At 43.6% G+C, this 19,066-nt stretch overlaps 1 protein-coding gene across 1 annotated transcript in view; it reads left to right on the forward strand.

The window, feature by feature from the left end:
* Window positions 1–17,009, forward strand: part of sbk1 (SH3 domain binding kinase 1) — a 32,495-nt gene extending 15,486 nt beyond the window's left edge. The window contains exons 2-4 of the mRNA XM_035748265.2: window positions 6,041–6,288; window positions 6,927–7,129; window positions 7,571–17,009. Coding sequence (XP_035604158.1) covers window positions 6,041–6,288; window positions 6,927–7,129; window positions 7,571–8,413 — 1,294 coding nt within the window. The 3' untranslated portion in view covers window positions 8,414–17,009. The remainder of the gene's footprint in view (window positions 1–6,040; window positions 6,289–6,926; window positions 7,130–7,570) is intronic.
* The last annotated feature ends 2,057 nt before the right edge of the window (window positions 17,010–19,066 follow it).

Below are 19,066 nucleotides of genomic sequence, written 5' to 3' on the forward strand. Positions count from 1 at the left end.
CCTCTGAGACTATCACAGTGCAGGTGCATTTATACGGAGACTTGATTACACACAGGTGGATTGTATTTATCATAATTAGTCATTTAGGTCAACATTGGATCATTCAGAAATCCTCACTGAACTTCTGGAGAGAGTTTGCTGCACTGAAAGTAAAGGGGCTGAATAATTTTGCACGCCCAATATTTCAGTTTTTGATTTGTTAAAAAAGTTTGAAATATCCAATAAATGTCGTTCCACTTCATGATTGTGTCCCACTTGTTGTTGATTCTTCACAAAAAAATACAGTTTTATATCTTTATGTTTGAAGCCTGAAATGTGTCAAAAGGTCGCAAAGTTCAAGGTGGCCGAATACTTTCGCAAGGCACTGTAATTGGGCAATGTCACTTACATCAGTGCCTTCGTCAAGCGCAATACTGAAACACAGCGCCACGGATATGTCAGTAATCAGTTGCTTACCGATGTCCTCGTCAATGTCTTCTATCCGTTTTGTTATTGTCGAGGCTGAGAGTTGCAGTCCCTTAATTTGCTTTAAAATAGCTTCATTGTTTGTGAAATCAGCATACAATATTTAGGGCTGAGGCCAAAAAAACATTATTTGACAATCTCTGCTGCGTCTGTGAAGGCCTTGTTTCTCGCGAATATCCAAGCAATCTCTGCAACAGTGCTAGATCTGTCCATCATTTGTCGTTGTCCTTTGAGCTGCGCTATTTTGTTGTTTCTGATTTTGCTTTGTGGCGGATATGTTTTGTCACAGTGGGCATGATGTGACTGGAAATGTCACTCTACATTTGCTCGTTTAAAACTATTGACTGCCTTCTGGAAAATAAGACAAAGTGAGCTGGTCCCATCATGCAGTTACAAAAATACTTGTTTGTCCATTTCTCTTGGAACTTTCGGTCGATTTCCTTCTCTTAGCCATCGAAGCCACATTAGCTATGTTAGCTACGTTAGCTAGCTGCATTTCCCTGCCGCCATCTTCCTCATTTTCCTGGTTCTCCGGTGGTTGTTTGTTCATAGCTGTCACGTTGTTCTCCAGCTCTTCCCCCTCATTTTCATTGTCAATAGATTTACGTTTCTTTTTTACAATAAATGATCCATGTCGCCAGACTGAAAAATTAGCTAGTAGCAAACTGATATGTGTAGATCGCTGTAGCTGAACAGTTGCGTTTTATTTCGGCAAACGTTCCAGTTCGGCCTTACTTTTCAACAGCTGTGCTATACTGCCATCTATCTGCCGTCCAGGGAACAATAGATATATTCAATGAAGTGATTCAGGCCTGCATTAAACACATTGAATTGAAATTGTATCATTGTTATGTACTATGAATGTAAAATAGGAAAATCACTGCGAGCCGCAAATGAAGGGCTTGCGAGGTGGAATAGATCTGGAATAGATCTCTTACTGCAATCCGCTCACCCATTTTAATGGCAGTCAAACTGTATTATTTGACTAACATACCTTTATTTAAGTGTTTTGATCGTAGTAGATACAGTTGAAGTCGGAAATTTACATACAATGAGGTTGGAGTCATTAAAACTAGTTTTTCAACTTTATAACGGATAAATAAAATAAAATAATAAAACCACTCCACAAATTTCTTAACAAACTATAGTTTTGGCAAGTCGGTTAGGACATCTACTTTGCGCATTACACAAGTAATTTTTCAAACAATTGTTCACAGACAGATTATTTCACTTATAATTCACTGTATCACAATTCCAGTGGGTCAGAAGTTTACATACACTAAGTTGACTGTGCCTTTAAACAGCTTGGAAAATTCCATAAAATGTCATGGCTTTAGAAGCTTCTGATAGGCTAATTGACATAATTTGAGTCAATTGGAGGTGTACCTGTGGATGTATTTCAAGGCCTAACAATCTCAGTGCCTCTTTTCTTGACATCATGGGAAAATCAAAATATATATTTTTTTGTAGACCTCCACAAGTCTGGTTAATCCTTGGGAGCAATTTCCAAATGCCTGAAGGTACTACGTTCATCTGTACGAACAATAGTACGCAAGTATAAACACCATGGGACCACGCAGCCGTCATACCGCTCAGGAAGAAGACGCGTTCTGTCTCCTAGAGATGAATGTACTTTGGTGCGAAAAGTGCAAATCAATCCCAGAACAACAGCAAGGACAACAAGGACCTTGTGAAGATGCTGGAGGAAACAGGCACAAAACAATCTATATCCACAGTAAAACGAATCATATATCGACATAACCTGTAAGGCCGCTCAGCAAGGAAGAAGCCACTGCTCCAAAACAGCAATAAAAAAGCCAGACTACAGTTTGCAACTGCACATGGGCACAAAGATCGTACACTTTGGAGAAATGTCCTCTGGTCTGATGAAACAAAAATATAACTGTTTGGCCATAATGACCATCGTTATGTTTGGAGGAAAAAGGGGGATGATTGCAAGCCGAAAAACACCATCCTAACCGTGAAGCATAGGGGTGGCAGCATCATGTTGTGGGCGTGCTTTGCTGCAGGAGGGACTGGTGCACTTCACCAAATAGATGGCAACATGAGGGAGGAAAATTATGTGGATATATTGAAGCAACATCTCAAGACATCAGTCAGGAAGTTAACGCTTGGTCGCAAATGGGTCTTCCAAATGGACAATGACCCCAAGCATACTTCCAAAGTTGTGGCAAAATGGCTTAAGGACAACAAAGTCAAGGTATTGGAGTGGCCATCACAAAGCGCTGACCTCCATCCTATTGAAAATTTGTGGGCAGATCTGAAACTTGACTCAGTTACACCAGCTCTGTCAGGAGGAATGGGCCAAAATTCACCCAACTTATTGTGGAAAGCTTGTGGAAGGATAACCAAAATGTTTAACCCAAGTCAAACAATTTAAAGGCAATGCTACCAAATACTAATTGAGTGTATGTAAACTTCTGACCCACTGGGAATGTGCTGAAATAAATTAAAGCTGAAATAAAACATTCTCTCTCCTATTATTCTGACATTTCACATTCTTAAAATAAATTGGTGATCCTAACTGACCAAAGACATGGAATTGTTACTTGGATTAAATGTCAGGAATTGTGGAAAACTGAGTTTAAATGTATTTGGTTACGGTGTATGTAGACTTCCGACTTCAAATGTACATGTGTGTATGGATCATTTGAGTGTGCAGACTCTATTCAGTTATTTTAATGATCTACACTGGCTCAATAAAGCAAGGGACATAAGGATCTCACACCAGTGAAATCCGTATATATCCACGGTGCCACTCTGCTATAGCTGCCGAAGACAGAGTGGGATCAGAGAGCAGTATGGGAGCACAGTATGGCATGTGGCCTTAACTGAACAGTCGTGAGGAAAGAGACCCGGTGGAGACGCTCTGCCTCCCTCATGCAGCGCAGCAGCTGCTCTCTGGGAGAGATAAAAAACACAATGGCCCTTTGACAGTGTCACTGCCGGACTGTGTGTACGGGGGGCACACACACACACACACACGCAAATGAGTGCACAGACACACATAGACAGACGCTCACACAAAAACCTATACACATGCAACCGTAGCTCGGTCACACACTTATGCACACACACATTCATCCAAACCCAGACTCACACATAACCCTCCATCAACACACTTACAAAGCACTTTGCAGGTTCCCATTTCCTGGTTCCCATTTCCTGGTTCCCATTTAGAACTTTAGAGTGCAGCTGATGCATCTCTTCCCCTCATCACATTCTGGGCCTCTTAATCATGCTCTGCACAGGAAATGAGGTAGCAGCGTCTTTGGTTCGGGATGTTTTTGTCTTAGTGGAGGCTGAGTAATGCGATTAGACTTGATGGCGGAGCATTACATGTTCCCCGTGGAGCCCTAGGTGGCTGCGACTAGCATGCTAGAGCTGAAGGAGAGCCAGTAAACAAACATTCATTATGATTGATGGATCAGGAGCGGGGATCCGGTCTAGTCAATCTGTTTCTAACTTTCAAAGGCTATTTGGGCAATTGAACCAAACTTGTTCAAAGCAGTTTTGATAGCAACAAATGAGCAACTGTACAGTTTTCACTCCTAGGCAGAAGACATGCTGCAACTTACAGTATGTCTATATGTCTCTCTAATCGTGACTGATAAATTAGTATTCTTATGGAAGATACTTAGTGAGGCGTCACTCCTGAGAGGCGTCACTGCAGACCCTGGTTTGATCCTTGACTGTTTCACAATCGGCTGGGATCGGGAGTCCCATAGGGCGGCGCACAATTGGCCCAGCATCTTCTGGGTTAGGGGAGGCCGGGGTAGGCCACCTCCCGGTCGCGGGAGTACAGCACCCTTAACCACTGCACCACCCGGGAGGCCCAATGGTCCATCTCTGTGTGAAGTACACACTGTTGGGGTTTGTGTGTGTGTTGATATTCATGCACAATAGACGACATCTCCATGTGAGATCAGCCTTGCCTTATCAATAACCCCATCTGTGTGTACAGTACAAGTAAACACCCAGCACTTACAAACAGTCACACATAATGACAATGGTAGAGATGTATACATTTGTTCGTTTTTTAGGTCAGCCTAGCATTCCGAATAAGCTTATCTATTGGGTCAAAGAGTGTAATGAAGTGTTGATGCCCTATACGACCACAATGTCCTCCAATGGTCAGTCCGCCCTATTGCAAAGTCCTACCAAACATCTCAGCGACAACTTTTTCAGGGTTCAGCAACTTGAGTCGACAACCAACATTCCAACAGCTAGCCCAGAGCCACTACAAGCCAAATAATATTTACTGGGCACAACTAAAGTAATCCCTTTTTCTTCCTTCACGCTATGGATTGTATGGAAATGCATTTCTATTGGAAAAGGCACTTGAGTATAATCTGGATTATATTATTATCATTATATTATATCCACCACTGTATTTACCATTTCTGTCAGCTGTTTCTATCCCTACATCCAACTCGTGTCCTGTCAAGGTCAATATTGTCTGCATGAGTTCCTAGAAGATCCGCGACCCTTAGACCCAGTCTAAGACACATGGCTAACTTCCCAGAGGGACTCTATGTCAAATATGTTTACCAGGCACCAAAGGAGGCTGGTGGGAGGAGCTATAGGAGGACCGGCTCATTGTAATGGCTGGAATGGAATCAATGGAACAGTATCAAACACATCAAACATATAGAAATCATGTTTGATTCCATTCTATGAATTCCATTTCAGCTATTACACAGAGCCTGTCTTCCTATAGCTCCTCCCACCAGCCTCCACTACCAGGCACACAACCCAATCCCCTTCTATTCCCCTGTCACTGCATTGATTGTATGCAAATGAAGATGTACTCGAACCTGTCGGTTGTGCACTGAGTGGACAAAACATTAGGAACACCTTCCCAATATTGAGCTGCACCCCCTTTTGTCCTCAGAACAGCCTCAATTCGGATTTTACAAGATGTCGAAAGCATCCACAGGGATGCTGCCCCATGTTGACTCCAATGTTTCCTACAGTATCAAGTTGGCTCTGTCGTTTGGGTGGTGGACCTTTCTTGATACACACGGAAATCTGTTGAGCGTGAAAAACCCAGCAGTGTTGCAGTTCTTGACAGACTCAAACAGGTGCGTCTGGCACCTACTACCATACCCTGTTCAAAGGCACTTAAATCATTTGTCTTACTCATTCACACTCTGAATAGCACACATACACAATCCATGTCTCCTCCCCTTCATCTACACTGATTCAAGTGGATTTAACATGTGACATCAATAAGGGATCATAGCTCTCACCTCAGTGTAGTCATTCACTTGCACATAGGCAAACACACACACACACACACACACACACACACACACACACACACACACACACACACACACACACACACACACACACACACACACACACACACACACACACACACACACACACACACACACACACACACACACTAAGTCAAAGTTGTCACGTGTGTGTGTTTGATCGCCAATAAGCTTGCTGTATTTAGCATGAAACTCCCCTAGTCTTTACTGTCTCAGACATGACATAATGTTACATAATGTTATGTTTGTGTGTTCTCTTCTGTCCCCAGTGTGCCCCACAGCGTCAAGGCGAGCCTGTCTCTGTCTCCGTCGGGGCCAGGCCAGGTGGGCAGCGGCAGGGGCTCTCCCACCTCCAAGGTGGGCTACTGCGGTGGTGGCGGTGTGCCTGTGGAGGACATGCAGGCTCTGGCCATAACCTCCCTGTCGGCTGCAGATGTGGCCAAACACTACGAGCACATTCGCAAGCTGGGCAAGGGCACCTACGGCAAGGTGGACCTGGTGGCACACCGCACACAGGGTGAGTCAGAGGGCATGCATGGGTGTGGTGAAGGGACTTTGTTGGGAGCAAAGGTTTCAATAGAGTTTACACGGTCATACCACAACAGAACCAGAGAGCCAGATGGTGCAATAGAATGTAGGCTAAATCAAGAGTTCAATTAAACGTGGCACTACAGTGACAGGGCGTTTGTGAGGTCAAAGGTCACAATAGTGGAAGACTTCAGGTTGAAAAGGCTCTTTAGGTTGAGAGTTCATTAAAAGGTTACATGCCATTAAGGTGAAGAGGGCACAAGACCGGGTAAAAGTGCAGTGGGAGCTTTCTAATATGCTCTGATTGCACAGCTGTGTGCTTAGTCAACAGCTGAGGGTGTGTTTCAGAGCACAGAGGCAGCTGGTACAGAGAGGGGAGTGGAGGAGGTTTCAGATACACAGAATCAGATTGCACAGGCATATTTAGTTCAATTCACTTAATAAATGTCAGTTTAGTTTATACGTTTGCCTTGATTCTAAAATATTGTACATAAGATACTGTACAGTATTTTGATACAGTCTGTCTGTCTTCTGAAGTGTTGCCAAACAACTTTTCCCATGGGACATTAAAATATTCATTCATTCATTCATTCATTCATTCTGTTCTTCTCTGTGTGAACATATCAGGCACCAAAATGGCTCTGAAGTTTGTGACAAAGAGCAAGACGAAGCTGAAGAGCTTCCTGAGGGAGTACAGCCTGACGGGCACACTGAGCTGCAGCCCCTTCATCATCAAAGTCCTGGATGTACTCTTCGAGACCGAGGATAGCTACGTCTTCGGACAGGAGTACGCCCCCGCGGGAGACCTGTTCGACATCATTCCCCCCCAGGTACTGTACTGGATCATGCTTATCATCTGCCCACCAATCCCTGTTCTCCCACACCTTAGCCAATCAAGTGCAGTGTTTCAAAGCAATGTGGTTTTAACAAGCCCTTCTGGAATTGGCGCCTTGTCTAAGTCCCTACTCAGATTTGAGCTGTATGCTCCTTTAGTGTGCACTGTAAGGCTCTCATTTAATTCCAGTGCTTTTCAGTGGAGGGCTACCTTTGACTCAAAGGTTCTTACTCTAGGTTGTTAAATATGAGTGCAAATATAATGCTTAACAAAACCTATTTGGTCCCACTTTACTCCCTCTACACCTCTATTCTGTTTCTATCTCATTTAATTTATTGCACTTGGTTTTCCTCCCCTCCACTGTACACTAAAACAAATCTGTTCACCCCTTTCTCTTTCTTCCCTCCTTCCTCCTTTCCTATCCTCCTCCCTGTAGGTTGGTCTTCCGGAGGAGATGGTGAAGCGCTGTATGCAGCAGCTGGGTCTGGCCCTGGACTTCATGCACAGCAAGAATCTTGTGCACCGTGACGTCAAGCCCGAGAACGTGCTCCTCTTCGACCGCGAGTGCAGACGCATCAAGCTGGCTGACTTCGGCATGACACGGCGCGTGGGCTGTCGCGTGAAGCGCGTGAGTGGCACCATCCCGTACACGGCGCCAGAGGTGTGCCGCGCCAGTCGTGCCGAAGGCTTCCTGGTGACCACCAGTCTAGACGTGTGGGCCTTCGGTGTGCTCGTCTTCTGCATGCTGACGGGTAACTTCCCTTGGGAGGCAGCGCTGCCCGCCGATGCCTTCTACGAGGAATTCCGCCGCTGGCAGCGAGCAGGGTGCCCAACGGCGGCCTACCCGTCCCAGTGGCGCCGCTTCACTGATGACGCCCTACGCATGTTCCAGCGGTTGCTCGCCGCCGAGCCAGAGAAGCGCTGCGGCGTGAAGGACGTCTTCTGCTTTGTCAAGTACGAACTGGTCAGCGAGCTCCGACGCCGCGCCTCCTGCCGGGCCAAGAGAGGCGAGAGGTCCAGTTCGTCTGGCGTATGCTCCGCAAGCTGTACCTCCAACTCCTCTTCGTCTTCCTCCTCATCACGCTCCCACAGACACCCAGAGCCTTCCACCCCCCCTGGGACGACCTCACTCCTGCGCCCAGCGCCCCTGAAGAGGAGTGTCCTCTCTGACACCCATTCCCCTCAGGAGGAGTCTCCTGGCCAGCACCACTCTTCTCCGGGCCGGGAGAAGACCAAGAGCCAGATGGTGATGGCTACTGCCATAGAGATCTGTGTCTGAGAATGAGGGGATGAGCAGCAGTGTTTGTGGCTGTTGCCACAGCGATCGGAAGCTGTGCAAAGTAATAGCGACTGCCATTGAGACTGGAGTGAAACGATGACATATTACAACGCTGCCGAGAAGAACCCCAATGTCAAAATCCTGACTGTGCCACAGAAATTGGTGTCATCACTCACAACAGCGTACTATAGGACGAGTCATCACTAGAGCATGCGTTTGTCATTTTGATTTGTGACCTAAGAGTTGGAGAAGCAACATTCAAGAGTCCACTGACTGTCACCGTTTCTCACAGCAACTCGTTCTGCTGTTCAGCCATTTTGCTTCTGAGCCCACACAGTAAGACTGCTAATGATGCTAACGAAAGAAACAACGCTAGCCATTTCTAAACAAGGAGTTTGGTAAAAACACGCAATGCTCTGATGTCACATCTATTCTCTCCTTTCTCCCTCCTTTCTCAATTTTTTGTCTTTCTTCCTCCACTTCTCTCTCTCAATGAATACATTTAACCTGGGGAGGCCGAAACGTTAGCTGGTCAGGTGACTTTCTTTAGAAAACTAGCTGATCTGAGGGCCAGTAATCCAATAGGGAAAACTGATCTTCTAGCTGACATATCGCTGAACCAATGGGATCTCACAGATTTTCTGAACATTTCTAAAGTGTGAAAATGGCTATGGACAATAGGGGAGAAGGATCGTTTTTCAAAAGAAGAAAATATGTGAAAGTGACTCTCCAATGGAGCAGTTACTATGACGACAGGACATTGCTCATCTAGACTGTCTGGACTGAGATAGGACCTTGCTGTCAGACATCGGGAGATTCTAATTTGGGTAAAAGTTTGTCCTCTCCTCGACTCCTCCGTCTCTTCTCTCCATGATCCGAAAACCGATAAGTGTTCGAGTGGTGGAGGAGAGTGTCAATTCGTTAGTAGGCGAACGAAGGAGCCTGCTCACCTCCTCGATTACCTACTTCTGCAGAGGAAGCACAGGAGTATCCTCGTGGTGGCAAGCGCCGAAGTATTTTAATACCTGCCCCTTTGAATCAGCTGTTGTTTTCTTGAAGGTGAAAAGCATGCAAACATTTAAAAACGATATGCTACTTATCCTTTTATCTATAAAATGTCTTGCACAACTATCTAAATTCGTTTTTAATCACTTCAAACATTTATTTTGGGGATTCCACCCATGGATATATAACATATATCTCTATGATTCCACCCTTGTAAACATAATTTGCCTAATATTGCGCGAGTGGAGAAAGAGTCTTGTTTCATATATAGTAAGCGAGAGAGGGAGGACGCAGGAGAGAGGACACAGAAGTTGAGCAAATCCAAATGAGATTCCCCCATTATCTCAGGACATCTTAGTGGGTCACCTCCTGTCTCACAATGACTTCCTTATTAGGACACATTTCATACAGTAACAGTGTGCTCATTGGTTCATACAGGCACAGGTATCTTCAGGTGTGAAAATAAATTATTTATTATATTGACATTCAAATGCTTGGAAGCTGTTATAGAATAGAGTCCAGCGATTGCTTATTTTATACCCGCTATTTGTGTGTGGGACTGTGGGTGTGTATGTATATGGGTGTATATGTGTGTGTTTGAACAACTAAATCACACGCTCTTCGTAATGGGGGAGAAATGTTAAAAGGAAAAATTGACTTTATACTGTAAATATTTCATATGTGAAGTGGTACACTGTATCATCGTCAGGTAGTTCAACCATGTAGCTTTACTAATTTAGTTTTACTACTGGGAGGGGTTACAGGATTTTATGTTCTTTTTAGAGCAATGCACTGTATGTAGCAAAGGAATATGGCAAAGTATGTACAGTATAGGAAAGCTATAAAAAGATAATGCTCTGTATAGTGGTGAATCATGGTGCAGAAACCCGGGACGATATTTGGTGGACAGTAGCAGCCTTTAGAGTGTGGGAGGGATCGGACCAGGGCCCATTGGAATAGTACTGTTTAACACTGGTAATGTCTCTCCCCGAGCACATTCTGAACACCGTGACCCCATCATGACTTGAGCACATCTTGACCATCAATAGTCCCCTTCGCCTTACTCACAACTCAATTCAATCAAGTACTTTACTGAATTACTGCTTTTCTGTATTACTGCACACATACATACTGCATAACATTACCAAAGCAATTCCAACACAAGTGTTCAAAGATCCCATGTTCACTCCAGGCTCCACAAATCCCCAGCCACCCAATTTTCCTACTCTCTGTCCTTCACCTTTTTCTCCTTTCTCTCTCGCTCACTCATTCGTCCCTCTCATCTGCCTGTCTTTCTCCTGCGAATGAGTCTCTGAGCCATGTTGTGTTGTCTGGTGGGATGATCTCTCTCTCCCATTTGGTATGCTGTGGGCTGATGATCAATAGAGGCCGTTGCATGGCGAGAGTCTCATCTCACGGGGGAAAAAAAGAAAATGAGTTACATAAGTGCAAAGGACGTCACGCTGCTTGCTTAGTGAGCACAACTTCCTCCTTAAACCCAGGACCTCTGCACACGTGACCGCTCTCCTGGAGCGTCTTACCCGTCAGCGCCACGCAAAAAGCTAGCTATTTGCTGGCGCAAGTGGGGACACTACAGGCTGAGGAGTAATACCCCGACTACACCGCTCGCGTTCGCGTGCACAAAGTGTTGCAAAATAAATTTTGAAATCTATATTATTCAAACATTGCACCCACAACTGCTCGCGTGCGCCAACAAGCATCTGCGCTGCCAAGGGCTAAAATAGAAGTCAGTTCTATTTGTTACGCAGATCGCGCTGCAAGTCTGGTGTGAGGGGGGAAGGGGGATGGAGGATGGAGCACGCACGCAGCCGGTTTGGGTTCCGTGTAAGCTTCACACGTCCACATGTGCTCGATAAGCATCTAAAAAGCACTCTGTATGCTGCTTTATCGAGCATTCATCTCTATTTATCTGCTAAGCTGCCGCTACTGTCATGTCTTACAGGTGTGTGTTTGTGTGTGTATATGTTTGTTTGTTAGTGAGTCTCACCCTTCCCTTCCCTTCCTTTCAATGATGACAGACCATCATCCCTGTTGCTATAGTGACAGTCAGTGTTTTTCTGGTTAGTTTCTCAGCTCCTGTCCACTCCCAAAACATCAAACATAATTGACTTGTCTGGTTGTTCTGCAACAACACCTCCCTAGTATGAATAACAACACCACCCTGCTAGCCATGAGTTCTCATGACAATTTCCGTCTTCACATGTATGTATGTATGTATGTTATATATATATGCCATTTAGCAGACGCTTTTATCCAAGGCGACTTACAGTCATGTGTGCATACATTCTACTTATGGGTGGTCCCGGGAATCGAACCCACTACCCTGGCGTTACAAGCGCCATGCTCTACCAACTGAGCTACAGAAGGACATATGTATGTATGTATGTATGTATGTATGTATGTATGTATGTATGTATGTATGTATGTATGTATGTATGTATGTATGTATGTATGTATGTATGTATGTATGTATGTATGTATGTATGTATGTATGTATGTATGTATGTATGTATGTATGTATGTATGTATGTATGTATGTATGTATGTATGTATGTATGTATGTATGTATAGTTTGGACACACCTGCTCATTCAAGGGTTTTTCTTTATTTATACTATTTTCTACATTGTAGAATAATAGTGAAGACATCAAAACTATGAAATAGCACATATGGAATCATGTAGTAACCAAGAAAGTGTTACATTTGAAAAAGTGTTTAGATTCTTCAAAGTAGCCAACCTTTGCCTTGATGACAGCTTTGCACACTCTTGGCAGTCTCTCAACCAGCTTCACCTGGAATGCTTTTCCAACAGTCTTAAAGGAGTTCCAACATATGCTGAGCACTTGTGACCTGCTTTTCCTTCACTCTTCGGTCCAACTCATCCCAAACCAGCTCAATTGGGTTGAGGTTGGGTGATCGTAGAGGCCAGGTAATCTGATGCAGCACTCCATCACTCTCCTTCTTGGTCAAATAGCCCTTACACAGGAGGTGTGTTGGGTCATTGTCCCTTTGAAAAACAAATGATAGTCCCACGAAGCGCAAGCCAGATGGGATGGCGTATTGCTGCAGAATGCTGTGGTAGCCATGCTGGTTAAGTGTGCCTTGTCTGTGATTTATTTAGAATTCAGTGTCACCAGCAAAGCACCCCGACACCATCACAGCTCCTCATGCTTCACTGTGGGAACCATGTGGCGATCATCCGTTCACATACTCTCACAAAGACATGGCGGTTGGAACCAAAAATCTCAAATTTGGACTCATTAGACCAAAGAACAAATTTCCACCGGTCTGATGTGCATTGCTCGTGTTTCTTGGCAGGAAGTCTCTTCTTCTTATTGGTGTGCTTTAGTAGTGGTTTCTTTGCAGCAATTTGACCATGAAAGCCTGATTCACGCAGTCTCCTCTGAACAGTTGATGTTGAGATGTCTGTTACTTGTGAAGCATTGATCTGTACTGCAATTTCTGAGGCTGGTAATGAACTTATCCTTTGCAGCAGAGGGAACTCTGGGTCTTCCTTTCCTGTGGTGGTCCTCGTGAGAGACAGTTTCATCATAGCGCTTGATGGTTTTTGCACTGCACTTGAAGAAACTTTAAAAGTTCTTGAAATGTTCCGTATTGACTGACCTTCATGTCTTAAAGTAATAATGGCGTGTTGTTTCTCTTTGCTTATTTGAACTGTTCTTGCCATAATATGGACTTGGTCTTTTACCAAATAGGGCTATCTTCTGTATACCAACCCATACTTTGTCACAACACAACTGATTGGCTCAAATGCAATAAGAAGGAAAAAAATTCCACAAATGGACTTTTAACAAGGCATACCTATAATTGAAATGCATTCCAGGTGACTACCTCATGAAGCTGGTTGAGAGAATGCCAAGAGTGTGCGAAGCTGTCATCAAGGAAAAGTGTGGCTACTTTGAAGAATCACAAATAATAAAATATATTTTCATTTGTTTAACAGTTTTTTGGTTACTACAAGATTCTATATGTGTTATTTCATCGTTTTGATGTCTTCACTATTATTCTGCATTGTAGAAAAGCCATAGCATACATTTCAACATTTCAAAGTTTTTCACAATTCCTGACATTTAATCCTTGTAAAAATTCCCTGTCTTAGGTCAGTTAGGATCACCACTTTATTTTAAGATTGTGATATGTCAGAATAATAAGAGAGAGAATGATTTATTTCAGCTTTTGTTACTTTCATCACATTCCCAGTGGGTCAGAAGTTTACATACACTCAATTAGTATTTGGTAGCATTGCCTTTACATTGTTTAAATTGGGTCAAACTTTTCGGGTATCCTTCGGGCTTTGTGATGGCCTCTCCAACACCTTGACTTTGTTGTCCTTAAGCCATTTTGCCACAGCTTTGGAAGTATGCTTGGGGTCATTGTCCATTTGGAAGAACCAATTGCGACCAATCTTTAACTTCCTGACTGATGTCTTGAGATGCTTCAATATATTCACATAATTTTCCCTCCTTTTCCGCCATCTATTTTGTGAAGTGCACCAGTCCCTCCTGCAACAAAGCACATCGTGATTCACCGTTGGGATGGTGTTCTTTGGCTTGCAAGCCTCGCACCTTTTCTTCCAAACATAACAATGGTTATTATGGCCAAACAGTTATCTGGAATTTTCCAAGCTGTTTAAAAGCACAGTCAACTTAGTGCATGTAAACTTCTGACCCACTGGAATTGTGACACAGTGAATTGTAAGTGAAATAATCTGTTTGTAAACAATTGTTGGAAAATTACTTGTATCATGCACAAAGTAGATGTCCTAACCGACTTGCCAGAACTACAGTTTGTTGATAAGAAATTTGTGGAGTGGTTGAAAAACTACTAATGACTCCAACCTAAGTGTATGTAAACTTCCGACTTCAACTGAAAATATATATATATTTATATATATATTCAGCAAAAAAAGAAACGTCCTCTCACTGTCAATTGCGTTCTTTTTTTTGCAAACTTAACGTTTAAATATTTGCAAGAACTTAACATGATTCAACAACTGAGACATAAATTGAACTAGTTCCAAAGACATGTGACTGACAGAAATGGAATAATGTGTTCCTGAAAAAGGAGGGGTCAAAATCAAAAGTAAGTCAGTATCTGGTGTGGCCACCATATGCATTAAGTACTGCAGTGCATCTCCTCATGGACTGCACCAGACTGCCAGTTCTTGCTGTGAGATGTTACCCCACTCTTCCACCAAGGCACCTGCAAGTTCCCAGACATTTCTGGGGGGGATTGGCCCTAGTCGACATCCTCCGATCAACAGGTCCCAGATGTGCTCATTGGGATTGAGATCCAGGCTGTTCGCTGGCCATGGCAGAACATTTAAAATTTCTGTCTAGCAGGAAATCACGCACAGAATGAGCAGTATGGTTGGTGGCATTGTCATGCCGGAGGGTCATGTCAGGATTAGCCTGCAGGAAGGGTACCACATGAGAAAGGAGGATGTCATCCTTGTAACGCACAGCTTTGAGATTGCCTGCAATGATAACATGCTCAGTCCGATGATGCTGTGACACACCGCCGCCCCAGACCATGACAGACCCTCCAACCTCCAAATCGATCCCGCTCCAGAGTACAGGCCTCGGTGTAACGCTCATTCCTTCAACTATAAACGCAAATTCGACCATCACCCCTGGTGAGAGAGAACCATGACTCGTCAGTGAAGAGCACTTTTTGCCAGTCCTGTCTGGACCAGCGACGGTGGGTTTGTGCCCACAGGTGACGTTGTTGCCGGTGATGTCTGGTGGGGACCTGCCTTTACAACAGGCCTACAAGCCCTCAGTCCAGCCTCTGTCCGCAATAGGCTGAGAGTCTGAGCACTGATGGAGGGATTGTGCGTTCCTGGTGTAACTCGGGCAGTTGTTGTTGCCATCCAGTACCTGTCCTGCAAGTGTTATGTTCGGATGTACCGATCCTGTGCAGGTGTTGTGGTCTGCCACTGAGAGGACGATCAGCTGTCTGTCCTGTCTCCCTGTAGCTCTGTCTTAGGCGTCTCACAGTACGGACATTGTAATTTATTGCCCTGGCCACATCTGCAGTTCTCATGCCTCCTTGCAGCATGCGTAAGGCACGTTCACGCAGATGAGCAGGGACCCTGGGCATCTTTCTTTTGGTGTTTTTCAGAGTCAGTAGAAATGCCTCTTTGGTGTCCTAAGTTGTGCTAACTGTGACCTTAATTGTCTACCGTCTGTAAGCTGTTAGTGTCTTAACGACCGTTCCACAGGTGCATGTTCATGAAATTGTTTATGGTTCATTGAACAAGCATGGGAAAGAGTGTTTAAACAATGTTTACAATGAAAATCTGTGAAGTTATTTGGATTTTTACGAATTATCTTTGAAAGACCGGCTCCTGAAAAAGGGACGTTTCTTTTTTTGCTGACTTTATATATTTATACATTGGCAATACAATGGCCTTACTGAAGAGCTCAGTGACTTTCAACATGAAACCGTCATAGGGTGCCACCTTTCCAACAAGTCAGTTCGTCAAATTTCTGTCATGCCAGAGCTACCTTGTCAACTGTATTTGCTGTTGTTGTGAAGTGTAAACGTCTAGGAGCAACAAATGGGTTTCCATGGCTGAGAAGCCGCACACAAGCCTAAGATCACCATGCTCATTGCCAAGCGTCGGCTGGAGTGGTGTAAAGCTCATCACCATTGGACTCTGGAGCAGTGGAAATGCGTTCTCTGGAGTGATGAATCACGCTTCACCATCTGGCAGTCCGATGGACAAATCGGGGATCGGTGGATGACAGGGGAACGCTACCTGCCCCAATGCATAGTGCCAACTGTAAAGTTTGGTGGAGGAGGAATAATGGTCTTGGGCTGTTTTTCATGGTTCGCGCTAGGCCCCTTAGTTACAGTGAAGGGAACGTTAAGTGTCGGTAAGACACTAACAGCACTAACGTTAACGTTAAGACACTAACAGCTTACAGACGGTAGGCAATTAAGGTCACAGTTAATGCTACAGCATACAATGACATTCTAGACTATTCTGTGCTTCCAACTTTGTGGCAACAGTTTGGGAAAGGCCCTTTCCTGTTTCAGCATGACAATGCCTCGGGGCACAAAATGAGGTCCATACAGAAATGGTTTGTCGATGAATTGGAACGAACACCGACTGAGAGCCAGGCCTCATCCCCCAACATCAGTGCCCGACTTTGCTAATGCTCTTGTGGCTAAAGGGAAGCAAGTCCCTGCAGCAATGTTCCAACGTATAGTGTAAAGCCTTCCCAGAAGAGTGGAGGCTGTTATAGCAGCAAAGGAGGGACCAACTCCATATTAATGCCCATGATTTTGGAATGAGATGTGCAACGAGCAGGTGTTCGCATACTTTTGGTCATGTCATGTGTATATATATATATACATACAGTGCCTTCAGAGAGTATTCACAACCCCTTAACTTTATCCAAATGTTGTTGTGTTACAGCCTGATTTTAAAATGGATAAAGTTTATATTTTGTGTCACTGTCCTACACACAAAACCCCATCATGTCAAATTGGAATTATGTTTTTAGAAATGTTTACAAATTAAATAAAAATGTAAAGCTGATATGTTTTGAGACAGTAAGTAGTCAAATCTTTTGTTATGGTAAGCCTAAATATGTTCAGGAGTAAAAATGTGACTAAAGTCACATAATAATTTGCATGGGTTCACTCTGTGTGCAATAATAGTTTTTAACATGATTTTTGAATGCCTACCTCATCTCTGTACCCCACACATACAATTATCTGTAAGGTCCCTCAGTTGTCAACCAGTGAATTTCAAACACTGATTCAACCACAAATACCACGGTGGTTTGCCAATGCTTAACAAAGAAGGGCAACTATTGGTAGATGGGTAAACATTTTTAAAAGCAGACATTGAATATCCCTTTGACCAAGCTGGACTTATTAATTGCACTTTGGATGGTGTATCAATACACCCAGTCACTTGGAAGATACAAGGGTCCTTCCTAACTCAGTTGCCGGAGCGGAAGAACTCCTCAGGGATTTCACCATGAGGCCAATGGTGACCTTAAAACAGTTTCAAAGTTTAATTTGAATGGAAGCATTGATACGAACCTAAATTGCAGACTGAATAGAAGGAAGCATTTACAGAATAAAACATATTCAAAAACATGCATCCAGTTTGCAATAAGGCACTAAAGTAAGACTGCTAAAAATGTGGCAAAGAAATTAACTTTATGCCCTGAATAAAAAGTGTTATGTTTGGGGCAAATCCAACACATCACTGAGTACCACTCTTCATATTTTTAAGCACTATGGTGGCTGCATCATGTTATGGGTATGCTTATTATCGGCAAGGACTAGGGAGTTTCTTAGGATAAAAATAAACGGAATATAGCAAAGCACAGGCAAAATCCTAGGGTAAACCTGGTTCAAACTCTGGGAGACAAATTCACCTTTCAGCAGGACAATAACCTAAAACACAAGGCCAAATATACACTGGAGTTGCTGACCAAGACGACATTGAATGTTCCTGACCTCGTCACAATTTTGACTTAAATAGGCTTGAAAATCTATGGCATGATTGGAAAAGGGCTGTCCAGCAATGATCAACAACCCCCTTCGCAGAGCTGGAACAATTTAAAAAGAAAAATGTGCAAATATTGTACAATCCAGGTGTGCAAAGCTCTTCGCTCTTACCCAGAAAGACTCTGTTATTGCAGCCAAAGGTGATTCTAACATGTATTGACTCAGGGGCGTGAATACTTAAAAGAGACATTTCTGTATTTCATTTTCAATAAATTAGCACGAATTTCTAGAAATATGTTTTCACTTTGTCATTATGGGGTATTGTGCAGGAGAGAAGAGGAACAAATATTTAATTCTATATGAATTCAGGCTCTAACACAGCAAAATGTGAAATAAATCAAAGGGTATGAATACTTTCTGAAGTCACTACGTATTATACAGTAAGTCTGTTCTACTATCTCTATCTCATCAAAGTCGGTCTCATTCCATCACATATGCTATGTAAATACATCTGTTGTACTAATTACATTGTCAAAATATGTCCAATTCATCTTAATTAGTCCTTCATTGTCTCTCGAACACCTACCTGCTAGTCCTGCAGTGCCCTGGTCAGATGTCACAATTTAAGGGTGACCGTAGTCAGAGATCGATGGTTCATAGACCTCAATCTGGGCGCAGCTTTTCTGTGATCACTCAAAGGGTGAAGCATCAGTCTCCCATTGGTTGTAAGAACGCTTAATAGCTCTGCCTTAGGTCCCACTGTCTGTCTGTGCAATAATAATGTAGATAATGACAGGGGTAGTCTAGAGACACTTGAAATGGCGGTCCCAATGCTTGCATAACTTGCTTATGTGTAGCCTTACACTTATGACATACACTGTTTTGCTGTGTAATATGGTGAATATTTATAGTTTCGTTCAACATCGCACAACATTATACATCAGAACAGTGTCATGTCAGTTGTCATAAGTGTCAAGTCAGTTGTCACAGACTGTTATTAGGTTGTGTAGGCATTATGATCACATTGTGTAGTGTTGATTTTAGCTCTGTACTGAGTAGCCTACTGTTTACCCCAGTTACGTCCTGATCCTACACTGGTCTTCACCAGCCAGTTGAATTATGTAAATGCAC

The sequence above is a fragment of the Oncorhynchus keta genome, chromosome 3, assembly GCF_023373465.1.
Source record: "Oncorhynchus keta strain PuntledgeMale-10-30-2019 chromosome 3, Oket_V2, whole genome shotgun sequence".
NCBI lineage: Eukaryota > Metazoa > Chordata > Actinopteri > Salmoniformes > Salmonidae > Oncorhynchus > Oncorhynchus keta.